General features: G+C 45.5%; 1 protein-coding gene across 4 annotated transcripts in view; it reads left to right on the top strand.

Annotated features, from left to right (window-relative positions):
• CLIP2 (CAP-Gly domain containing linker protein 2) overlaps positions 1–25827 on the top strand; it is a 75882-nt gene that overhangs the window by 10847 nt on the left and 39208 nt on the right. For all 4 annotated transcript variants that reach the window (XM_021551041.3, XM_021551042.2, XM_021551039.2 and 1 more), the window contains exons 2-3: positions 4636–4854; positions 24858–25396. In XM_021551041.3, coding sequence (XP_021406716.1) covers positions 4743–4854; positions 24858–25396 — 651 coding nt within the window. In that variant the 5' untranslated portion in view covers positions 4636–4742. The remainder of the gene's footprint in view (positions 1–4635; positions 4855–24857; positions 25397–25827) is intronic.

The following is a 25827-nucleotide window of genomic DNA, read 5'->3' as shown; positions in this document are numbered from 1 at the left end:
TTGTTTGTTTTTAATGGGTGCTGCTCTGATGCAATTATCTGTGCTGCTGGCCAGGTATATCCAGATGTATTGCTCCTGGTGGAAGGTATTTCTTGGCTGTACATCTGTATTTAGTTGAGAACAGTTCCCATCTCAGTTTTGGAGACAAATTTCAGGAGATTACATTCTGGAACGAACATTTCCTCTAAAGAGAAAACGCCTCTAGTAACACCCTTTTCTTCTGCCAATGAGAGAAATTTATACTAGTGGAAAAAAGCCCCAAAACTGTTTATTAACAAAAAAAAAAAAAAAAAAAAAAAAAAAAAAAAAAACCCAAAAAACCAAAACAAAAAAAAAACCAATGGGAGGGAGGGTATAGGATTGAATAAATGCCAGATATGAACTCCCAGAAACTTACCCACCCACAGCAGAACAAAAAAAGTCAAAAATGCCTGGGCAAGAAGAAGACAGGGCTGACTGCATGGTCTGGAAAATGTGAAGGGTCCCTTTGTCTGTGGGAAGGAAAGGAGTTCAGGCTGGAGCAGAGCAGCTGAGAAACCTGCTGAGTTTTGGCATGGGTCTCCTCACAGCAGCCAGAGTTGGTAGGTTTTAATGCCCGTTCTCGTGGTGGTTCAGCTCCTCTGAGGTGTCTGGAAAAAAAACCAACCAAACCAACAAAAAGGAGGATTCCTGGCACAGCCTGCAGGCGAGGGGAAGGAAAGGGAAAACCTCTTTTTTGCTTCAAGCTTGCAAAAACCCAATCCAGCACAAGGAACAAGGCGTGAGCACGCTGGACTGAATGAGCTCACAGTCCCAGGTCCCTCTCAACAATACCACCAACATTCTGGGCATAGAGCAGATGTGTGCATAAAGTATCATCATAAAATCACCCCAGACACTTCCCCTTTCTGAATCTGAGCCTATGTGACTCACATTCAGCTGTCCCCTTTTCTGGTGGAAAGATGGGGAAGAGAATATTTTGGTTGTTTGAAGCCGAGTTTCGTGTTGTGCATTCCTGGGATGCTTTTCTTGGTTCTGGGAACAGACAGAACCATTCATCCTGGTGTGGAAAGACTGCAGGAAGAATCTAGCAGAGATCTAGAAAATGCTTGTTTGTGAGATCTGGTAAAAGAAATAAAAACAAAATAAGCAGAGCTGGTTGCATCCAGAGGAGCAGATGGGGTTTTCTTTACACTGTGTCTGCAGAAAGTCACATTTCCATGGAGTTTTGCAGGAAGGCAGAGGTACAGCTTGTGCAGGTAATACGGGGAGTAGGAATGATAAATAACATAGAGAATAGGAGGAAACGGGGTTTTTTTTTATAGTGTATCTGCAGAAAGTCACATTTCCATGAAGTTTTGCAACAAGGCAAATCGTACAGCTTGTACAGGTTATATGGGGTGGAATACAGGAATGGTAAATCACATAGAGAATAGAAATTTTGCGTTCCTTTGAAGTTTCTGGACAGAGCTTAAAGACTATTCTGGCTGATTTCAGTATCAGGGAAAGATGGATGGCTCATGTGTTTGTTACACCACATATCTGCCTGCGTTCAGCCTCTACTGCTGGAAGCAAATTTTTTGGAAGAGCTGGAAACAGGTTTTTCAGGAGGGCTCTGCTAATAGAGCCTGTTGGGAAGCTGAGGGTTCTGTATGGGAGCTCAGAGCACGTTGTTATCTCTAATGGAGCAGGGCAGTGCCCTGTGGAGATACTGGCCTGTGTCCCAGGCCAAGGAGATTTCTGCAGTATAAAAGCTGCATCACTCAGCCAGGAACTAAAGTGGGACCAGGATGGCTCAGGCAGCATTGCTCTGGGTGGTGAAGATGAGCTCATGGGAAGAGCTCAGTGTTCAGAGCTTCCTAAAAATCCGCTCATATATATTTGTGTTGAAGTGGGGTGGGAGCCTGCTGACAGAGGAGGAGTATCTGTCCCTAGCAGCACGTACAGACTTCCTTAAAAGCATCCCAGACATTTATTTTTATCTGTGTATTACTGGCAAACTGCATTTATAGTAAAATTTGCTCCACTTTATCCTTATTTTCCTGTGTGATGGTGAATGTGCAGGGGTGTGCTGAGGCTGCAGCTTGTGCCAGTGGCACTTCAGGTGAGTTTGCCCATCAGAGCCTCCCCAGAAGCTGGCATGCAGTGGGCACAGGGGACCTGCTGGGGCTCCCAGTGGATCTGAGAAGTTTTTGAATCTGTGACCCCAGTGAGTGTGACCATGAACTGGTTTTATTTCAGGATAAAAGCATCTCTCTGTTCCAAGGGGAGCAAGATTAGCAGCCTGTGGAGTTCATTTGGGTTTAGCATTAGTGTGTTGAAAGCAAATGTGTTTGTGTAAAGATTTCTGGCAGAAATATTTAAGTGGTGGGAATATACTTCCTGTTGTTTCTCTCCCCAGTGTAAAAATATCCAGTTGTCCTGAGAAGAAGCAGAAAATCACAATATCCTGTGATGGGAGTGGACAGCTGATCTTTAGGGATAATGAGATGTGGAGAGAGGATGAACTGAAGTTCCTGTTTCCTCAAAGATGAGCAGCAAAATAGAGGAACACACTAAATTGACTGTTCGCTAAAGTTTATATGGTTCTGGCTGCAAAGTTAAGGATCCAGAGATGCTCTCTATCAGAAGATTGAAAAACTGTAAAATCCTTTTATTCTTCTGTCACCTTTTCCTACTTAAATTCTTCCCTACTGCTGTTTTTTCCTTCCCAGTGTCTTTTTATGATCTTATCCACATTCCTGGTTAATTCAACCAGCTGTGTGGAAGCATCAGCAGCTCCAGGCTGCTTAATCCTGAGTACACCATCAGCCTTGTAACCAAAGTGTAGGAGCAAATAATGAGTCAATTCAGGAGTAAGGTCGTGTTGTGAAGAGGGCAAACTTTCAGGCTGGAGGTGATGGGTGGAGATCTTCAGCTCAAGCACATCACCTGCCAGCAGATGAGTTAGAAATCAAGTTTGTCTGCAAAATCAAAGCCAGCCCTGGGCAAATGTGTGGTATGAGATGGAGTGGGTGGGAGATGCCACATCTGATAACAGGAACCTGGCTGATCAGTGTTTCTCACCTGCAGATTCAGGTCCTTCTCTCCCTATTTTATGCTGAACAGAGGTGGAAGCTGCAGCCTCCTGTCCAGCTCTGACAGCTGTTCCTCTCCAGCTCTGCTGCAGAAAGTCTGGGTTTTTTCTCTTCCTTAAGAAGAGCTTTTTGCTCTTGTCTGTTTTTTCTGCTGTGATTGGAGCATCCAGCCCTGGCTTCTGTGTGAGGTGAATATCTGCAGGTGTCTGAATCCACCCCAGGTGTTGAACACCTTTATGGGCACGTGGGGAAAAAGCCTTGATCCCTCAGTTTGTTGCTCAGGCTCCCTCCCCAGGATGCCTCTGCTGCTCCCTCCTTCCTTTGTCTCTTTAAGCTGATGTAGGATGACTGACTCTTACTGCACTTTGGTGTTTTAGATATTTGTGAGCCCTCAGGAATACAGCTTTGGAATTCTCCTTGTGGTTTTCCCTCCTCTGTGTCTGCTTGCAGCTTTTCCCTGGAGCCCTGCCAGCCCTCTGCTCGCTCTGACCCAGCCTGTGTTCAAGTCCTTACTCATGCCTTAATCATTTCCCATCCTGTTATTGCAATTCCCTCCTTGCAGCATCTGTAAATCTTTGATTCTCAGGGGTGCTGCCTCTTTGCCCAGCAAGCAGTCCCCAGCTTCTGGCTGGTCCTTGGATTGCTCTCCTTGCTGTTAGGTTGGCATTGGCATTGTCCCTGGTTTGCTCTGCTGCCTCCTTTTTCCCTCCACATCCTAGCCTGCTGACTCCCAGCCTCAGCTTCCTTTTGGCTGATAGGCTCAATTTTTAAACTATTTTTCTTTATCCATTAGGAATGTTACTGCTTTTTTTTTTTTTTTTTTTTTTTTTTTTTTTTTTGACACAACTTAGTCATTTCCTTTATTTTTCCTTTCTTGTCATAAGATTGTGCTTGTTGATGCAACATCCTTGCAAGGAATTTGGAGGTTTTATTCCATTTGCCTCCTGGGAAAGGGAATGACATAAAGAAGGATTGTGACTTCACTGATGATGTTGGTAGAGTTATGTTTAATTTTAATGAAATCTTGGGGTTTTTTTGTTTTTTTTTCTTCAAATTTTCTTGTAAATCCATAGGATCAAATGCCCTTTTTTCTGTGATAGTTTTTGGATTTGTTTTTAAGGAAAGGAGCTGAAAATGCCATCTCAGGCACTGGCTTCATCCTTCCTTCCCTGCCAGTTTGGAGAGGCTGCCCTGAAGGCTGGTGGGACTCAGGGCTGTGCATGAAGGGTGGTGCCTTTTGTCAGGGTTCTGACAGCACAACAGAGGCTTGGCAGGTGCTGAACTGAGGCTTTAGAATTTAAAACCAGTCAAAACCATTCCAGTTGCTCAAATCCTAAACTGTATTTAAATTCTTGTTGAATGGCTCTGGGAATTTTCACCTTTGGCCCACGACTTTGATATCGATAAAAAAAAAGTAACATGAAGGTGGGAGATGAGGGAAATGACCACCCTTGTTTTGTAGGAGAAGAAATGAAAGGTTCTGACTCCTCTAGGGCTGTGAGGACAGAGCTTTTTGGGAGCCTGGTCCATGCTCTCCCACTCATCCTCGATCTGATTTCTTTGTGCTCTTCTCTCCCAGGTGTGTGACCATGGAAGAAGAGATGCACCATCCAGAGGCCTGAGCAGTGACACTGGGACAGCTCTTGAGACCCTGGCCACAGGAGCCCGAGATCCAGGAGAGCAATCATGCTGAAACCAAGTGGACTTAAAATCCCAGGCAGGGCTGGGAAGCACTCCAGCCCCGTGGGACGGGCGGCAGGGACCACCACGGCTGCTGCCACCTCTGCCTCCAAAGAAGGTAAAGGCTCCATGCAGGGCCAGGAGCTGCCCAGGGATTGCCTGGCGTGGAGGCAGTGGGCTGGTGGAGCCAGTGTTCCCTGGGATGTGAAATTCCCCCCTTGTATGTGGCTTGATGGATTAAAAACAAGTGTAAGAGGGTGGATGAATGGGCTCCCTCTCCCAAGTCGTGCACAGAGCTGGTTGTGCAGTGGGTGGGAGGCAGATGGATCCCCTGATGTTTAGGGCTGACAGAGGTGCCTGTGCAGACACTGACAGGGGAAGGGCTGACATTGGGCAGATGGGAACCTCCCCATCACCTTAAACACTGCCCTGTAGCCATTGCTATTGGCCTGTGAGGATGTAGGAGTAATAACTGAGCACTTAAGGTGATTTGGGCTGTGTGTTTATGTCAAATTAGTGCCTTTGTTTAAACAGAAGCATTTGAAGCCCTAAGATTTGAGTAATGACTTACCTTCACATACCTACACATCTTGCTGTTGTTGATCTATATCCAGTGTATACAGAAGCTATGCAGACTGCCCTTATCAGTATAATTAACAGTTCAATAGCAGCTGAGGGTGTGTTTTGCTTAGGATTCATTTTTCTGGCTTATTTGCTGATAGGTTTTTAAAAATTATATGTAATTTAGTAAATATTCAAGATGGGAGTTTTGCATGTTGTGTTTTTCATTTCACTTTGTTAAAAAAGGCTTTCTTCTTGCTTCTGGGGAAACACATCAGGATGTATATTCTATCAAAACTTGTACTTTCACTATATTACACTTTCATTTGAGAAGGTCACTGGTTGCTTCTTTAGATCTGCCAAGATCTTGTCCTTATAATTCAGGCCACTTCCTACATGCCTGGTTACTTTGCTGTGTGTTTCAGTCTCCTAAATATAGAACATTTAGCAGAATCAGGAAAACTTTTTACCTTTCAGGCAGCATTTTTAATCAAGGGCATAATATTGGTCAAAATTTGCTTTAGCATGCTCAGACAAATTAGTCTGGGATACTAATGCTGCAAAATGAGGGTCACCAGACAATGCTGTCTCTTGTCAGAGTAATGTAGAAGTGTTAATTATTTAATAAAAAAAAAATACCCCTCTCTTAGGTTCCTGTTGTGCCTGAGCACATTGGGATGGTGATTAAGGCACAGCCTCTGCACAGGATGTTCACACAGACTCTATTTGCTGCTGAGGCACTGACTTTGCTCCCTTATTACACATCAAGGGCTGTGCTTTGCTCATGGATTCTTCCAGCTGAGCTCTCTCTTCTGCCAGTGGCCAATAGTGTATGTATAACCTCTGCCACTGTAAATTCTTTCCCCAAACAGTATTGTAAGAACCACAGCTCTAACTTGGCTTTTTGCACATCTGCCCCTTTTTTTGGGGGGGGTCTATCTGCTTGAGGTCATGGGCAGAGTTCCAGATCCTCTGGTGTGATACAGAACTGCAGGGATTGAAAAGGAGCTGCTCTTCCCTTGCTGAGAACGTGGCCTTATGTGTGGGTGTTAACAAATGTTTGGATTGCAGTTTTGTGTAAATGGGTTTTAATATTAGAAAGCCTGATTTCTTTATTTTGTGCCCAAATCTAAGATACTGAAATATCCCTTTATTTGTTTCCTGGAGGAAAGCATAGATTGACAAGGAAAAAGTTTGATAGGTTTGGCTGTGTATTTTGAAGTTATTCTTCTGACCCTGTATTTCTGAATTTCCCCCTTGTTTCTCCATGCCCTCAACTGTGATTTTGGAATGACCCTGAACTCCAGTGATGTGCCTCTGTAACTCCCTGTTGTGACTCTCTCAAGGTGCTTTGGTCTGCATTTATAATTGCAGCGTGTTGTGGAGTTGCTTTCAGGTGATTTTAATCACATGAAAACCATTAAAATGAGGGAAAAGATCTGAGGCCTCTCTTCCCCCCAGAAGCTTTGGAGTGGCATCTCAGCAGGCACAGTTGATGTGTGTCTTGTGCTATGAAAGGGTCAGGCAGTGGCAGGGTCAAGGCAACTCTGGGCTGAATGCAGTGCCTGTTTGCTGGAGTTGCTTTGTGCCTTGTTCAGCCATCTGTCACCAAGGGATGTGCAGCCAAGCACCCTCTGTGGCTCCAAATGAAGTCTGACCTTTTGCTCAGGAGTTGTGAGTTTTATTCCTGGAAAAAGTGGGCATGGAGAAGGGGAGAAGTCTTGTGATGATGGGTTGGTGCTGTGTGACAGATGTACTGCTGCTCCTCTGCCTCTCAGGACAGCACAGGAGGCTCTTGGAACTGGTGGAGCAATCCCAGCACGGAGCCATTCCTACCTGGAAGGTGAGAACAGAGCACAGTGGGGTTACTTCAACAACGTGGGCTGGGTGTATAAGAGCCCAGCATGGGCTGCAGTGTTATCTCTGGCACCTTCTTGCTCAGAGTCCTGCTCCAGAGCTGTGTCCCTGCATGGCCTGCACCTGCTCTTCCTCCTGCAGGCCTCTCCAAAAGTCTGGCCAGCTGCCTCTTGCTCCTCTCCTTTCCAAAGATAATCTGTGAGCAAAGTGTGCATCCCAAAATCCTGCTGACTTACCTATATGTCCTTCTCTGAGAGCAGCAGCATCTGTGCTGGCTGTGGGGCTCAGCCACAGCACAGTCATGGGATTCAGCCTTTGGAAGGGGAAAAGTACAAGAGAAAATACTCTTTTTTTGTGTTAAATTGGTTTAATTCTGTTCCAGAGCCAAGTGTCCACATCACTGAAACCCTGCCCATAGCAGGCACTGATGTGATTTTTTGGGGATGCCTGCAGCCAAAGAATCTGGTAGATGGCAATGGAAGCTGGATTTCATTACGTTTCCTGGATTAATCAGATCTCGGCCACTAGACTTTATATGAGGTCCTAAAGTTGTATGAAGGAGTCTCTGTGTGAGGTGTTTGAGAAGTCCTGCAGAGAAACCATGAGCTCCATGACCTGTATGCACTGAAAGTGGTTCCTGGGAGGCTGACAAGGTTTTCCTGACTCCACAAAATTTCATTACAAGCCCCTGAACTCCTGCCTTACTCCTTGCCTCTGCACTTACCCACCTCCTGCCAGAAAAGCCAAAGGAAATGCCTGCATTTTCTGGTGCTTGATGGAAGAAAACCTGAGTGGTTTGGGTTATAAAATACAGAGCTGCAACACTCATCTGTGTGAATTTGCTACCTTGGTGGAGGATAGAAATCTCAAATATCCTGAAATGTAGTTGCAGAAAAGAACCATAAATCTAACAAAGCACAGAATTAAACTCCAGCAATGCCCAGTCTGTTGCCTCTGAGATGTTCCTTGGCTCTGGGAGCTTGGGGCTGGCTCAGAAAGACCCCAAAAGGGAATTTTATCTTTCAGATTGCATGTTAAGAGAAGATGCCTGTTCTCCAGTTGTGCCTAAGATATGTCAGAGCCATTAGCTGCAAATGAATTTTTAAAAGCTTCCCACTTTGATCCTCCCATAAGTTTATCAATCTTGTCTGCACAAGTGCAAGTGGAGGTACTTCCCTTTATTCTTACTCTGAAATACACAAAGTTGCTTTGATTTCTCCTTTCTCTTTTCCCCAGTGTTCTGTTTATATTCTTTTGTAGAGAGTCAAGTGTCTCTTATCTGTCTCTCATTTCTCTCTTCCTTTCTCAGGCATGGAGATTCCTCTTCAGCATTTCCATGTACTTTTGACAGCTCACATCTTATGTACCAGAAAAAGGGTCGATGCAGATGGGAGATGCTGTGTGTGCATTTCTATAGAATTCCACAATTCATGGCTGTAGGTTTCTGTAGAGTCCAAACGTGCTGCAGTCACACTGAGCCAGCTTGTCACACATGCTGCATCAGAGTTATTTTTCCTGAAAACATATTCAGAGTCAGTTCTGCTCATGGAATGTCCTGTGTCCTCTTTGAACTTCCTTGAGTGGAGAGTTGTTGTGTCTCCTCACCTGAGCTGGTGCTGTCACAGAGCCATTAGAGTTAAGAGCTTTTGTGGTGGTGGTTTGGGTTAGGTACGTTGGCTTGCTGTGGTTGTGGTTTTTTTTTTAAAAACAGAAATTGCAATTTCCACTGAAAGTCAGTGGGCAGCTGACGTGGACTCCTGGAAGAAATTAGCCCTGAGTAATGTCCATGCTGGTTATTCTCCTCCTTTCTCTCCTCTAAAGCTGGAACAATGGAAAAAATAAGTTCTACTGCTTTGCAGTAACTATTTTCCATAACCAGACTGAAAATTCATCTCTAGCTGCCTTAGGAGAGGATTTCCCACAAATGTCTTGGCTTATTTCCCATATTTCAAGTGAGGAAAGTCACTGCTCTTGACCCCACATTGAAGAGAGGTTTCTGTGCTAAAGGTGTGGGTCGAGGGCAAAGGGCTCTATATAATATTTGGATTTCTTGTTACAAAGCTCGTGTGCCTCAGTTCCTTTCCCACCCTCCTAATGGAAGAGCCTGCTTTTGCAAGATGGAGAGAGAATGGAAGCTGTGATGAATGGGCTCACAGAGCCCTCCCAGCTGGTGGAACAGGTGAAAGCTGCTGGGAAGAGAAGCATTCACATTTCAGAGTGGGTTTTGTCTGCTCAGAGCAGTGTTAGAGTAACGTGGTTGGAGGAGAAATTTGCCTTTCATACTTCATTTGGCTGTCAGCTGGCTCCAGTGTTTGTTTATAGTTCATAAATCTCTTGTTCAATTAAAAAAATCTAGCAAAAGATAGAGGACAAAAGAAATATTTGTATGTGCAGATGGAGCTGGGCAACACTGAGACTTCAGTGCTGGAGGCAAAAAAAAAGCCCAAACTTATTAAGTTTTCTGTGAGACTTCAGCATCCAGTCAGGATCCAGCATAGACCTTAGGTTTTACAGATGGATCCTGTCTTTCTGAATGGGCAAGTGCAAGTATCTGCCACAAGAATTTCATATTTAGGCATGCTAACAATATCAAAAAGGTTTTTCAGCAGTTACCTAGTTTTATTACCAAAAACTGTGCTTTGAGAGCTAAACTATACAGCATATTGCTGGGAGCCTAGCAATGCCTTCTTGTTTTCATATAAGTGTGCATGCATTATTTTTCATGAAGAATAAATGCACAAGGCTAATAATGTTGGCATAGTGTCTGCTTCTGCAAACACTGTGTGTTGCCTTTGTTCACTAAAAAATAAGAGTGAAGCAGACTGGAACATTCCCAGGACCATTAAAGAGAATGGGATGACTGGCTCCATAGGGTAATTAAACTGAAATATGCTGTAATGAGGATTTGATAAGCCTGAGCTGGGTATTGGGTCCTACTCACTTGCATTTGGGGTTTGGGTACTGATGGCTGGGGCTGGTCCCTGCTGGGGGACACTTACTGCTGTGCCCTGGGACTGAGTTTGCATGAGGGGGTTAATCACATTTCTAGACAAGAAAATTTTTTTTAAAAATTATGTTCTCGGGGCTGCTTCTAGTGTGAGACTCAGCAATTCTGTGGCCAGGTGTCTTTTGATCTGTACCTGCCTCAGTTCTGCTGGAGGACCCTCAATCTCACCACCACTTGTGCATTTACCACCTTGCTCTTGCCTTTCCCAGTGGAAAATCTTCATTCCTTTTTATTTGCCTGCCACAGTATTAACAGCAACATCTTGGTAAATTAAATTGGAAATCAGTTGTTTGCCCCCCGAGTTTCTCAGCATGTTTTTTAAGTTAAATTGGCTCGATGCATAGCAATAAGAAACTATTTCTGTTGCTTCTAGAATTTTCTGTGGAAAAAAACAGAGGGAAGGATGGTGTCCTTCCTGGGGAATTTATGGCTCAGTATTAAGAGAGAACTTGGGGAGGTGGTTCTCAGGTAATTATTGGTGGTTTGGTGGTGTTTTAACACAGGCTTTTTTTTTTTTAAAGCTGCAAAAAACTGCTGAGATGCTCTAATTTTTGTACCAATTTTGTATTAATTCTAATTCCCAAATAAATATTAAAGACACTAAACCACTGTGTTACCTGCAACAAAATAAATAGGATTGTAATTTCCGGAGCAGCTGATTGACTGGCACAGACATTGGGACCTAATTCTTGTCTGCTCAAAGGCTTTGTGCCTCTTGATTAGTATTAACTTGGGGTGTTGTGTGCTGGTGAATTGAGAGAGAAGCCCCCACATCACGGGGCCAGAGGCTGCTATTATTTCTAGCAAACATTTAGTTTTGCTGTTTTGCATCAGGCCTCATGGAGTGATCAGTATTGTCAGCTCCCATCTGAGTGCTGTCCTCAATTAAATCCATGCTGCAAGCCTGGGATTAATGATGCTGCTGGAAACGAGTCACTGGTGGTGGTGAAGTTTGATTAGCTCTTGCTTTATGTTAATGGCTCTGTGTGCACAGTGTCTTCAGTTCCTTGGGGAATGAGGAGGTCGAGGTGCCAGGGAGGTGTTTGAGGATCAAATGCCTCTTGCAGTGGCAGCAGGTCAGCACTCCATTGGCAGCCAGAGCTGCAGGATCCAGGTCTGCACAGGCAGTCACCTGGAGTTAACAGGTATCTGAAAGAAAGCCAGATTGTTTTTAGGGGCTGAAGAGGAAAAACTGCAAATGAGAGTTGCTGTTTTGCTGATCCAGGATGAGGTACAGCTGAGGAGTGGAAGTGCAGCAACCATGGGAGCAGCTCTGCTGGGGGATCATTGGAGGCTGAGTGTGCCCCCCATTGCTGCTGGGGGCTTGGCTGCAGTGCCCTGGGTGGTGGTTATGTCCCTCCATACAAATCCAGTCACTCATGAGACCCTGCATATTTGTTCTCATCCTCATGGCATATCCTATGCCAAAGCTTTCTGGCTTGGTTGTGGACCAACCACTGGACTCTTTGCACAGGGCTTGTATTCAGCTCATACATACTTTCCTGAGCTGCTCTGCCTGCCCTGCTGCACTCTGAAATACCTTTTGTACTGGGGTTTCTGAAGTTGGGTTTCACCCTTGCTGGTTCCCCTCCTAAAGGGAAGAAATACCTTTGGTGGCTTTCCTCTCCCAAGAAGTGATTCAGTGCATGCCAAACAATATAAAATGGCATTGAATCAATCTTAGTTTTATCAGCTTTACAGGTAACATAGAGATAACTGTGAGTCTGATTTTAATTGTCTTAATGATTAGATGCTCTTAGAAGGATTTGATGTAGTTAATCCTTAATATTCAGCTTGTTCATTGTGGATGAGGCACACACCAAAGACATATGGAGGTCAGACGCCCTCCTGCTCTCTCTCTCTGTAGCTCTTCACAGAGCAGCAGGGAAAGAAAATCTGCTTTCCCACAGATGTTCAGCTTATGGAGGCTGGAATATAATGAACTGGATCCTATTCAGCTGGGCTGGGGTAAGTATGCAGTAGCATCACTGTGGTTGTGCTTAGGCCCATTGGGGTAGGGATGCAGGAGGGATCTGCTCCTGCATGTTCTGCCTCCAACAATTGCACTAATCCAGCTAGAGCAGATTAATCATTAAAGGCCTCAGCCAGTATTCATTGAAATTAAAGGCAAGAGTCCCTTTGCTATAGATGGATTTGGGATGAGAGTGTGCAGAATTAAAGTGGCATCAGACTGTTGGTACAGAATATTTGCAATAGGTTGGAGTTAACCATCACACACTGACCCTGCATGTGAGCATCTTCCTTTTAAGCAAGGAAGGTGACTTGAACTCCACAAAAGCCTTAAAACGTTTAGAATACAAATATTATTCTCTATTTATTTTAAGTTCAGTAGGATATTTACTTTTTAATGAAGATGCTAGTAAGTAAATTAATATCCTGTTCCCATAAAAGAGTGAAACTGGTTCTTATGCAGGAGTGAGAACCGTAGGAAAACACTGGTGATCACAACACTCACTCTGAAACAATAAGAGTTGTCAATATTGAGCTGTCTGTGACTTCAGCAGCTCTATTCAAAATACAGTTCTGGTCTCTGCTACAAAATGTGTTTGGCAATGCTGTTCTCCAGCACAGTAAATGTGTGTCCTGGGTGCTACGTCTGGACTGTGGACCAGAGGATGCAGCAGAGTGCTTCACTCCATGCATGTGTTTGCAGAATTCTTTGTGAGAAAGGAAATGTCTGTGAATGGGAACTTTTAAATGGTCTCAGAGGAAGGCAGTGATGAACTTAGCCATGAGTACCTCTTAAAAGCTGAAGCTGCACCAAGGTTCAGGAGTTAATTTGTGTGAGGTCGTGCAGTGCCAGTACTCCGTTGTAGGGCAGTGTTGTGCAGGAGTTAACTCTGCTGCAGGACTGTTCCCAGTCTGCTTGAGGAATTCCTACCAAGCAGGAGCTGTAAGTCATTCTCACTTTCTGTAATTAAAAGCTTCCTAGGCACTCATGAAACCTCTCTGTTCAAGACTCTGAATGCCTCACCACCTCCTGTAAGGCTTGAAGCCTGTGACAAATTATTACAAGTATTACCCATGTTTTGCACAAAAGACAACTCAAAGAAGTAGGTCTTGCCCATGTCATCCTGTAAGTCAGAGGTGAAAGCAGAAATTATCTTGGCCAGCAGATTTTTCTGACTTTTTGTCCTCCCAGTCCTGGCACAGCAGCTTCCCTCCCTGTTGCCACTTCATCTCATCCTTTCCACTGACTGAAGTGTTGTGTCTGTAAACATCAGTGCCTTGGGAATTTGGCTGAGGGTGAGCAGTCATTGAGCTCTAGGGTAACCTTCTGTCCTGCACATGCTTGTCTTATTTCACACTTAAATCTGCACAGTTCTGTAGGATTCATGTCCCTGAAAACAATAGGAACCCTTTGTATTGCTCTATAACTTATTTCACAGAAATGCTTTCTACAGAATATTTTATTTGGAGGTATTTGCTCAGGGGAAAAAAAAAAAAATCTTGCCAGAAATCAGAAGGGTTTGATGGAGATTTGAACAGAAGAGTTTCAGGTGAAGATGGTATGATGTTGAGAAAATTCTGAACCCTCAAAAGGGCTTGGGGGCATCGTCTTCAGTGGCTGACTCTGTCCTGGCTGGGTGTTCAGAAGATGAAAGCCTAAAAGTGATCATCTCATAAAATGATGAAGAAGTGGCATGAGAGAGAGTCATAGTCCACATGTGAGTGAGGTGTACACCATACTGCTGAGGTGTACTGGGAATGGGAGCATAGTGTGTGCCCAGTGGGGCCCTGTGCTCAGTCTTCAGTGCAGCTCAACTTGTCAACTCCCAGGCTTTATCTGTGATCTCTCACTTCACATCATCCATTTCCCCACCACCACTCCTGCAATGGTGTAAGATGCCATTTCTGGTGGTCACTGAGGCTTAGGTCTGTTGGGTTTGAGAACTCTTGCTGTGGGGATCAGTGTTTGTATCATAGCTCGTGTATTTTGGGATCAGATCTGGATAATGGTCATGTTTACTTTCAAAAAAAGAAAAAAAAAAAGACATCCACTGCAAATAGGTGACTAAATGATGCCTGTTCATGTACAGCTCATTGCCTTTTGAGTTGGATACTTAGCTGTTTAAGCCAGGTATTTGGAATGAAGTAGATGACTCAGTGTTAATCTGCTCTCAAATCTCCTTTTATTAGATTAGGCAAAGCAAAGCCAGCCCTGCACACTCTGCATTCTGTGCAGCGTGGGGCTGAGCACAATCAGTGCATTGTGTGCTGTGCAGCCTGCTCTGTGCATGGGTGTATGGCTGGAGGAATAAATGGCTGCAGGAGTGGTGAATCAAAGTTTAGCACAGTGCAGCCCCAGGGTTGTGCCCAAGTTTGCTTGGCACTTAGAGTGGTCATTTTTAGCACTGCTGTAGTTCCTCTGGGATCCTGGGGTGCTGCAGATGGCCCGTGGAATCTCCCTGTTTCAGGTGGGTGACTCAGAGATGGTGCAATTGTACTGATGCCATATTTCCACTGAGGAGGGGGAAAAACTACAGGGGACAAAGCCTGGTGCTTGTCTGTCTGCTGGTAGCACCCCAGTGGCTCAAACTCTGCTGTTTCTCAGCACAGCTGGTCACACTGAAAACCTCCCAGCACACAGATAAGGAGCTAACAAAGCATCCTCCCTATTCTTATATGTCAGGTGTTAAGTTTTTCTACTCCCCTCAAGAGTAGCTGCAGACAGGGCATGAGGAATTGCCTTTTGTGGCTGCAGGCTGGCAGCTCTTGTAAGGAGCAGTTGCTGTGAAGATTTTCCCAACTCCTGCCAGAGGGAAGCAAAGGACAATTAGAAAGTCAGAGAAAAGCTTGTGGCTGTAGCAAAGAAACATTTCTGAGATTCAGCAGGCAGAAATGAGAGGTGGTTATCTGTCAAGAGAAGAGGAGTGAGGAAGATCTTACTGCTGTGCTCTCTTGCCTTTATCATGGGGAGATTCCATGGTGCCAGCAGAGCACTTGCTGCCTGAGCTTCCATTTGCACAAATGTACCAAATAAAGGATGCTTTGAGCCTGAGCTGGGCCACTGTGGGCCTCTGCAGTGGGAGCACAGGTGTGAATGGCACAGCTCATCACCTGTCACACCAGGGGGAATATTGCTCTGCACTCCAGCTAACCTGACCTGGCTGGGGTAACCAGATCACTGAGCACTCTGAGGATATAGCACAGCTTATCATTCTTATTCCGTAGCTGGAGTAAATACTGTGCCCACAGGCAGTCTGTGCCAGAGCTGGAGTCCAACCAGACTGTTTCCAGTCATTTAACGTTTCTTTCCCATGGATTGTTAGAGGTACTGTCAATCTGCTTGTGCATGGCTGCTCAGGTTCTGTCCTATGAGTGAACACCCCGAGTTATGCACACACAGCAACTTCTCCTGCATCTTGTTCCCACTGTGGGGAGCTGCTGGGATCCCCTAAACTGGCTCCAGTCTGATCAGGAAGTAATAATTGGCTTCCAGCCAAAGCCAGGCTCTTTTTTTGGTGCCTTCTATTCTCCATTTGATTGGGACTGAGTTAATGCTGTCATTTCTGAATGACTAAGTCAGTGGCCTTTCTTGTGTGCACCTGCTTGAGCAATGTACTGCTTGGCTGCTCATCTCAGTTGGTGCTGGAGGAATGGTCCCAGAGTCCATCCAAGTGGGTTTTGTGTGGAAATGATGCCTGAGCAAAATTCCAATATATAAAAAGGCTGTGAAATTTCAAAATTTGCTGGTCATTTAGTTCTTCTGGTGAGGGGACAGCACTATGCTTTACTTGGCTGCTCTTTACAGTGTTTGGTGCTCACGATAAATTTCTCCAGTTCAGAACAGTCCCAAGGCTGTTGCTCTCTCTGTGCTGGTGCCAGTGTTCTGCCTGGGAAATCGTTTATAAATGTCTTATTAAAGACCTGTGTCTGCCTCCTTTTCTTTCTTTTTGCCATTGGCTGGGCTCTCTGAGAGCAGCTGTCTTCACTTCCATCACAGCAGCCCCAAACCACACTTGTGCCTTCCAGATTCGCACAGCTGTGCACGTGTGTGTGTGTGTGCTGGGGTTTGTGGGCACGGGGCTTCAGGCTGAGCTCCTCGAGCTTCTCCATGCTTCTTTGAGAAGAAAAGACTCCAAGAGATCAGCTTTGTGCTGGTTTCGTGGAGAGGTGAGCACGGTGTGCCTGCAGCTCCGCAGCCGGGACGCGGAGCTGGGCGCTCCCTCGGGCTGCTGGAAGGAAGCTCCGTGCATGCAGGAATTCTTCTTGTGAGTATCCCCTCCCCAGCTGGTGTTTTTGCTCTCAGGGCCACCCCACAGGTTACCCTGGGCTGCTTGCTAATGCTCCTTTCTGCCCTTGAGTTTCTCATTACTCACAATGCGAGGTAACCCAGTTTGGCTATGGGGCTAGTGGGGCAAAACCCAGTGAGACTTTAGAGCTAAGGGCTTGCTTGAAGAGAAAACTATATTTTCTTGTCAGAATAAGTTATGGTGAGTAAAGTGAGTAATGCTTCTATGTGGAATATTCTCTAGTTGAAGTGATTTTATTGTTTATTTAAGGAATAACGACGATTGTTATTTTGTAATACACCCTGTATTACTTTAACATACTAACCCGGTGTTTATGAAATTCTAGTTTTGCAAATGTGACTGTATGTTATTTCTAGAGATGAGGAAGAAGATATGGGTGCTCCAATCTTTGTTATATTTGCAAAGCTGTTGTGGGATTTTTGTTTTCATTATTTTTGGTGAAAACAGTGTGCTTCTCCAGAGGTATGATATATATATATATGTTTTAAGGCTGAAAAATGTTAAATGGAGTATTGAAAAGTGAATGTTGAAAGAATATGGTTTTAAAACGAATAATTACATAAAAATTAAGACTGCCATTTTGAGAGGACTAGATCCATCCATATGCTGCAAGGTAATTATCCCTCAGTGAAAGAAACCTTGTGCATTTTCTATACTCACTTTCCTCCCTTGTACTGCCAAAACCAATCTGCTTTGCATATTTATTGAATATTGTTGTTTATTTAAAAAAAAAAAAAAACAAAACTTTAAATCTTCACACATGAATACATAGCTTTGCTGTTTGTTTCTTTTCAGAATTATAGTGGATTTGATCTAGCATAGCTGGTAACCCCCCAGCTCCTCCATCCCTCCCATCTCTAGCAGGCACCAAGAATGTGTGTCTCGCCTGTGGCAGAGCAGATTTTGTACCAGTCAGCATCTTGAATGAGACCTTTATAAGAAAGCCTTTGTCTGGGCTGTGTGTGAGGCTCACTGCCCTTCCCAGCTGCCTCTTTGGAGGCAAATATTTGTCTCAATGGGCATCTCCTTCCATTCAGTGCAAGACATCTCTGCAGTGATCCTTACTCGGTTTTGCTTCTCATTCATAATTCTCATTCTTACTGTCTTCCTCCTCATTGCAGTTTTATTTCTGGGTTATGCCTCCTCTCTTCAAAGGAGCTAAACACAGGGATGCTGAAGTTGTGTCAGATTTTCATATCCATGCCATTGGGGTTATTCCTGGAAGCAGCAGGGCAGTAGATTTTCAGGGTGCCAGATGCAGAGCTCGCCTCTGTGTCAGATCACAGCCCCAACTTTTCAGCTTTGAACTTGCAGAGCTTTCAGCTGTTGTTTCCAAGTCAGCCATAAATCTCTGGGGCTCCTTCCTCCCACAGTGTGCTGCCAGGCACTTGGCTATTGTCTGCAAAGTATTGCTTTTCTCACAGGTACCCCTTCCCTCTCTGTTTCTGCCTCATCCTGCAGTTTGAAAGGGCTGTGATAAATCCTGCAGAAAACAGCTGCTTCATTGCTGTGCTCGATAATTTAAATTTTGATGTTGCAACGGGCTGGCTTTCACCTGATTGCTGACAGCATCGTGTTTATGTAATCCAGGTTGCTTTGAGAAGCTCAAATCCCCATGTGGTGACCTAGAAATTCCACGTGGCAAAGGCCTCACCATCAGTGAGAGCTGTGGAGGCAGCAGGCACAGGAGTCTGCTGCTGATGCTGCCAAGGGAAGAATCCCTGTCCCTCTGCACAGCTGGCAGCTCCTGGAGGTGCAGCAGGTTGTGCATCCTCTCTTACCCCGTAGACAAGCTGCTGTAGGTGGTAGGGAGCAGATGTTCTGCACTGTCCTCCTCTGAGGGGAAGCTCTGATGAGCTCTTCTCCACCAGTGAGGTTCTGCAGTGTTATGCTTGGAGGTGAAATGGCCTTGCAGACCCAGAGAAGCTCATAGTAACTGCAGTGTAAATAGATGAGTAAAAACCACTGCACCAGGAGCTGACAGTGACGTGGCTGTAAGGACAAGAGCAGGCTGTCCTCCAGCTCACAGTGCAGGGTGGTGTCACCCTGATTCTTAAGATTTTCTAAAGCATTCTGAGTTTACATTCTGTTAGAAAACTTTCCCACACGTTTTCTATAAACAACATACTGTTTTGCATTCCTTCATGGGGGTGGAGAAAGTTGATGTACTGGTGGTTTGTCCAATGTCTTTAGAGAGGTGGCCCATTCACTCTCCAATCCACTGTCACCTTTGGAAAAGTATAAAAGTTGGAGTCAAAAAAATAAAGCTTCTTCTTTTTTACCTTGCCATCATAGTAGCTCGTGTTGTACTTTCTCATGTCCTATAGCAACAGGGTGGTGGGCTGTTGGATGGGGTATTATCATCCACCACAGATTTTTGGTGCAGGGACAGTGTCTGAGTGTCACCCTCACCTCATCATCTGATCCCTGAACCAAGCATGAGCCAGGCTGCTCTAGTGCTCCAAGGCTCTTGCACAATCCCTGTGGCAGTCAAACCAGACCTTATTCCTTTGAGCTGGCACCCCTGTGGGTTTTCCAGCTGACAAAATCTTGGCTTCAAATGGGCATTACAGTCCCCTGGTCTCAGGACTGGCCTGAAGTCTTGCCCGGGCTGGGAGGAGCAGAGCTGGTACCAAAAGTTTTTTTGGCCAGTCTGGTTGCAAGGCTGCACTTTGAGATGCTCACAGACTGCACAGCTTGCTGCCCCATCACAGGTCAGTGGCATCTACAGCAGGGGCCAGTGACATGAGGGTGAAGTGTCTTCAGTCTCGTGCCAGTGGCAGCTCTGCCAGGCTGGGGCACCTTTTGTTGCTTGGGAGTGGATGAGAAGTTTATTGATTGCCATGGAGAGGGAGCACAGCTGGGATTGGGCAGGCAACTCTGCTGCATGTCAGGCTGGCTTGTGATGTGGTGATGTTTGAGGGTAAAAACCTCTGCAAATTAAAATAGAAAAGGAAAAAGGCCTCTTGTAGGGCCATGGTAAAGCTTTTCTGTAAATGTAATGTTTGTGCCCATTTCTGCCTCCTCCCTGACATAAGATGCTACTCTGGAATCTTCTTTTTTTTTTGTTTGGTTGTGGTTTTAGGGTTTTTTTTTTGTTATTGTTTTGTTGGGGGTTTTTTGGTTGGTTGGGTTTTTTTTTTGTGTGTGTGTGTGTGGTTTTGTGTTGGTTTTTTTGTTGTTAGGTTTTTGGGTTTTGTTGCTGTTGTTTTTTCTTTCCTCTTTCTTTTAAATCTAGTCTGCCTCCATTTCATCAATTAACTGCTTGTCTCCTGATTCCCATGGCAACACAACAGGCTGTTGCATTTCTGAGTCCTTTGGCAGTTGTGGTGCCTGGCATGTGTCTTGGGAGCAGTCAGACCACAAAAGGGTTCTGCAGGGAGTGGGAAACACAGGGGCAGCACTCACTGAGTGCTGCTTCTCACGCTGAACTGCTCTTCCCTTCCTCTCCCTCCTCCCCTTTAGGTACAAGTTTCCTTTCCCCTTTGTTTCAGTTGCCTGGTGTTAAGAAATGAGCAACTGGAGTGCTGTGGGAGGTCGAAGGATGTGGAGGGAGCGAGGGGATGGATGGGTTCAGTGGATGTGACTTAAAGGTAGCACAAGCTGAGCATGTTAGCATCCTGCAGGGAAAGCTATTCCTGCTGGTGCTGCAGAGCAAGTGCTCTCTTCCTCCCATTTTGGTTTCCAGAGCTTTCTTGAGGAAGGATTTCGTGCTTCTGTACTATACAAAGCTCCTCTTCACTCCTTCCTACAGCAGTTTCCAAGAGCTGGAAGAATCCATGACCTTTTTGCAGAAGCCTTTGTGCTTCAAGGGATTTTGGACACATGGCTTTCATTGACACGGTAACAAGAGCCCTGTGAACAGGCTGAAACTTCAGTTAAACTTTTAACCTCTCCAGCTCCTGGCTGGTAGGAATTTGGCTCGTGAAGTACTGATGCCTTGTTGGTGTGGGTCCCTGAAACTGGTGGGATGAGCTTGCAGAAAGAGCTCTAAGCACCAGGCTTGCCATGGTGGTGGCTAAAGTGTAGGCTGTGTGAAGGGCAAAGGGAAAGCAGAGATTTGGAGCTGGATAAGATGTGCATTAGTGGATGCTCTGTGTGACTTTGATTCACAAGCTGTTGCTCAGCCCTGGAAGCTGTGACCTACAGGAAGCCCATTTAATCCGAAAAGAATGAGCCAGCTAATGAACACAATGGGGTTGTAAAATTGGAAAGCCTGAGTGGAGGAGATCCTGCTCACTGCTTGTGTGTCTTGGAGCCTGGTCCCAGTGAGAGGGGGAAGGCAGCTGCTGCTGCTGAAGTCCTGACTAGCAAGTGAGGTCTGTTCTGGACAGAGCAGCACAGGGAGATCCTCTTGGATCAAGCAGGAAGAGCCTTCCTCGGTGCTGGCTTCCAGGTGAGTCCTGAGTTAGAGGCTGAGTAGTGACCTTCAGAGAGTTCCTGTGGCTTCTTGGTTGGCATCAGCAGGTACTGGCAGGGTTGGAGTAGAAAGTACCCAGTTTGTTCTGTTGGGTGTGTTTCCCTTGTGTAACTCTTCTCAGTTTCATCCCCAAGATGTGTACCCTTGGTTTGCTGTTTCTTGGAACTTTTTTCTTAGTGAACTTTTTGGAACTTGTTGGCATTTATCTAGGGAGTCTGACTAGAACAAGGAGACTTTTCTTCTTCAGAACAGCAAATCCATGTGACACAGACCAATAGACCAACTCCTGAGGTGCCTGTAGGCTGGAAGAGCTCAGAAATCTTTCTTGGCAATCCTCTTGGGTGAGTTTCCCTTCAGCTGTAAGAGATATTTGGAGAGTGGCAATGACGATGTCAGGTCTCTGAGAGCAGTGCCATCAGCTGCTCTCACTTTTGGGCTGTCCTAAGATACTCATGGGGTTGAAGTCAAGTTGTTCATTACTATCATTTGTCTTCTGAAAGGCTGGTGACCAGATACCTACCTGGGAGGATCAGAGCTTAGACTAGTTAGACTGCTTGGGATGCTGTCTGGCCATCTAGTTATGGGTTAGTAAAACCCAAGAGAAATGAGTTCAACTTGCTCATGGTTACTCTTGGCTTCTTTGAAAAGCTGCTGCACCACAACCCATTAACTGCTCTGTGGTTATTATTTCCTATGTGGGTAATGAAAGCCATGTAAAACACAAGTTTCTATACTGTGGCCATAATAAACAAGGTGAAGCTTCAGGCAGTTCTTTATTTACATCCTGTACTTTTGAATAATTCACCTCATGCTCAAGAATAATGATGTTTCTGCCTGCACTGCTCAGGAGCCTGGAATGATATTGTTTCCCTGAGATGCAATTCTGTAGTTCAGCATACGTGCTTATCAGACAGACAGGCACCTAAAGTGAACAAGGGTGTGTAAAGTTCCACTAAAATTTTGGCTTTTGGGGGAAGAGAGTGTTGCATCAGGAATCCAATGAACTGTCCTTTATTTTTTTGCTGGTCCGAGTAAATTTTGAAGGTGTTTGCTCTTGCAGTGAAATATGGTGAGTCTAAATGCAATTTTAAATCCTGCTGCATTGTTTGTTCAGCCTTGGGCAGCCTTCCTGCCTTTCTTTGCTTGAGCTTTGCTGCTGAAGGGTTTGCTTATCCCAGGCACATTGCAGAGGTGCTTGTGAGAGTTAATGTGACCATTAACTAATGTGACATTAACTTCACCATTAACTAACACTTGATATCAGGAACTATGCTGAATGCAGGCTCAGTAAGACTAGAAAAACAGTTCTGATCACTTCTCAATATAGTAGCAGAGCCCCACAGATTTATGTGCTTACAGTTCCCTGTACAGTAGGTTGAGTTTGGCTGTTCTTGACACAGTGGATATGTGTGCACAGACATGTCAGTGGCACAATCTTTGTGTGTTAGGGTGCTCTGCCAGGCATGAAAGCAAGGTGTAAGTTGTGTTTCTAATTTAATTTATTCTCCCACAGAGAATCTTTTTGGTGAAAAACCCCTGTAGCCAGCTTTGGTTATTTAACTTAAGAGCTTTCTTAAAATGTAACTTGCTAATCTGACTGCTTTACTGTCTTGTGCTATTAAGCATTGAAATTACAATAATGGCTTTATTTTCTGCCTATGATTGTTTTCATAGTTCAGATGATGAAGCCCTGTTTCCTTCACACTTCTTTTTATTTGAAGTTTTTTGCAAAGTTCAAGAGCTCTAAACATCCTAGTCTTTGGGTTTAATTTTTTTAAGGTGAAACTGGTTTTTGGATGTAATGCTGTCCATCTGATGGATCTCATCTTGGTGCACTGTCCTACAAAATTGAGAGTGACACAAGCTTAAATGCCAGAAATTTGCCCAAAAGCCCCCAAAACTTCTTGATGATCACATGAGGGATCATCAAGAAGGCAGGAAAAGGCTCTCCCTGGGAGCTGACTGAGCTCTGCTGGAAGCTCCATGGTCTCTGTTGCCACCAACATTTTTAGCTGGTGTATTCACACAGCTGGGGACAGTATTTACTGTCCTTCCTGTGCCCATCTTGGGATTTTCCTGAACATTCCCCATGTGTTATGCTGTGCATGTCCCTTTCGGCTGAACTCCTCAAGAGCTGTTCCAGCCCCAGCCCACTGAGCCCAGTGAGCTGGTTGGAGATACTTCTGTTTGTGAGAGGAGTTTGTACAACCACACCTTGATTGCTGCTCCTTTCTTGTTCAGGTGAGGTCCAGACCAGGCAGAGGTGCTGCTTCCAGGGGCCCCAAACTGGTGGCCACAGAAATTTGTCAAGTGTTGACTCTGGATTCTAATAAGAACCCAAGTGTAAAAATTGATCCCTTGTAATACACATGATTTAGCAGAAACTAAGTTCTTCATGCTCTTGCCCTGGTGCTCTTTTCTTTCCTCTTTGCTAGACCTCTAGCAAAGCTTTGAAGTGTCTTGCTTTAAGAGCTTTTATGTTTTTCACTCTTTCCAGGAGCTGAGCCTGATCTGTCAGGCCCATTACTTGTGAAAGAGCTGTAGAAGTGTTGGGGACTGAGCCACAGTGATGGCTGAGGCTGAACAAGTTTCACAGCTCATTACACATAAGCACTCAAGTTTGCCTTGTCTCTGCAGCTGCTCAGGGTGTCCTCTGCCAGCCTTCCCTTGTAACAAATAATTTTTTTTTCCTGGGTGTGATTTAGAGTTTTCTAGTTGGTGGCACCCCAAAACTTCAGCTGAAAGTTGGGGTGAAGAGTCCAGGGAGTTTTCACTGAGCACAGGGTATGTGGGACCAAGCCTCCTGCAAACACCCCCTACACCAGCTGTGTGGGAGAGCCACACGTGGCACCTCAGGGCTAATGAGAGCTGAGGATGGCTGAAGGTCCATGGTATGTGACTGGCTGGATCTTATTTTGCAAGCTTATTTCCTCAGTTTCTGTTGTTTCTTTCAAGGCTTTACTCAACTTCTTCCTTTCACCCTTAGAGTTTTAATGAAGTTCACATGTCCTTGTCATTTGTTGCCTGGGCTGAAAGCCCAAAGTTGGTGATAGGGTTTGGCAATGGGGTCAGCAAGAGTTGGGTCACTGCTGTCTCATTTGCTGTTGACTCTGTTCCCATTCATGCAGCTGTCACATGTTTAAGGGTCCTCTTTTGTATTATGGAGAATTTGGCCAATCAAGATTCTCCTGGAGAGTGTGAGCAGAGTACTGAACACCAGCATCACCTGCAGTTTTCCTTCCCCAGGCAGCAGAGAATTGCTGGAAGGCTGATGCTGGAAAAAGGACACTCTTTATTGCCAGGTTGTTGAGTTCCATGCACATTGTGTGACCCTGCAGGGCTGTGCATGAAGGTTTGTAGATGCTTCCCGTTTAAAGAGATGCTGTTGATATTGAACATACCCCAGGTGTTTGCTTGCTGCTGCATTTGCTCCAGCAAAGGGCACAGCAGCAGTTGGGAAAAATGGGGAATTTGTGGAGGCCACTGTGTGATCCCACAGGAGCTGTTAGTGGGACACACAATGGGGTTCTCGTAGTACCAAGTACTAAAACATCAGTGCCTCACACTTAAAAAAAAATATATTTTTTAATTTATTTTTTTGGGTAAAAGGATGAATTTGGCTTCTTCCTGCAAAGCAGCAGTTCATTGGGCTCCCTTTGGTCTTTAAACACTTGCCACCACTCCTGTGCTTTTGAGCTTATCCACACTCTGGGGCTGTGAGGGGGCTGAGGTGTTGTAAAGGGAATGAAGGCATGGGACCATTTTGTTATGTTCTGTGTGAGACCTTCAGAAACTGGGCAGCAGATGGAGGATCTGTGCAGATTAACACTGAAGAAGGTGTGTAAGTAATGGCATCAGGCTGAATCTTCACAGGGTGTACACCTGCAATCTAAGTTGTCGTCCCAGATGTTTTCTTTCTGTAAATGCCTTTTCCTGGTGTTTTGGCTTCCTTCTAGGACTTCCCCTTATACCAAAACCTCTTTTTCCTTGATCCCCAGGCTCCCCTTTACACAAGCAGGGTACCACATCCGCCACCAGCGCCGAGAAGCCGGGTTCGAAGGTTGCCGAGGTGGGCGATGATTTCCTGGGCGACTTCGTGGTGGGCGAACGCGTCTGGGTGAACGGAGTGAAGCCAGGAGTGATCCAGTACCTCGGGGAGACGCAGTTTGCTCCGGGCCAGTGGGCAGGGGTTGTTCTGGATGAGCCGGTGGGGAAGAATGACGGCTCTGTCGGAGGCGTGCGCTACTTCGAGTGCCAGCCGCTGCAGGGGATCTTCACGCGGCCGTCCAAGCTGACGCGGCAGCCGGTGGCCGAGGGCTCGGGCAGCGACGCGCCCTCCGTGGACTCCCTGACGGCTCAGAACTTGTCACTGCACTCGGGGACGGCCACGCCGCCGCTGTCCTCCCGCGTGATCCCGCTGCGGGAGAGCGTCCTCAACAGCGCCATGAAGACGGGCAACGAGTCGGGATCCAACCTCTCGGACAGCGGGTCGGTGAAAAAAGGGGAGAAGGACCTACGGCTTGGGGATCGTGTGCTGGTGAGTTGCTTGTGGGGTCCCCCTGGAATGGCACAGGACAAGGATTTGTCCCCCTGATGAGTGTTCCTGGTCAGCTTCAGGAGGAGACAGAAGGAGGAGAGGGTTGGATGGAGCATGGGAGATGCCTGGGCCAAGTAGGCATCAAACATCTGCACTGTTATTTGGGATGCTGTCTTCTGGACATGTCTGTCTTTCACACTGGTGCAGGAGAGCGTGTCCCAAAGTGCTTCTTGTATTGGACAAGTCCTGAGCTGTAGAAAGATGTCAAGAGAGAGAACTGAAATATGAGGGAAATAGAAGCAAAATAATTAATTGCCTTCTAATCTAGCAATACTCCATAATGGAGTGTATTATTTGGGTTCTCAAGGAGTTTGCAGCATTATTATTATTGTTTGGGCTCTCAAGGAATTTGCAGCAGTGTCTTGGTGCAT

Source organism: Lonchura striata, chromosome 20, assembly GCF_046129695.1.
Source record: "Lonchura striata isolate bLonStr1 chromosome 20, bLonStr1.mat, whole genome shotgun sequence".
Lineage (NCBI taxonomy): Eukaryota > Metazoa > Chordata > Aves > Passeriformes > Estrildidae > Lonchura > Lonchura striata.
The sequence above is the reverse complement of the archived record's forward strand: the minus strand, read 5'-3'. Positions and strand labels throughout refer to the sequence as shown.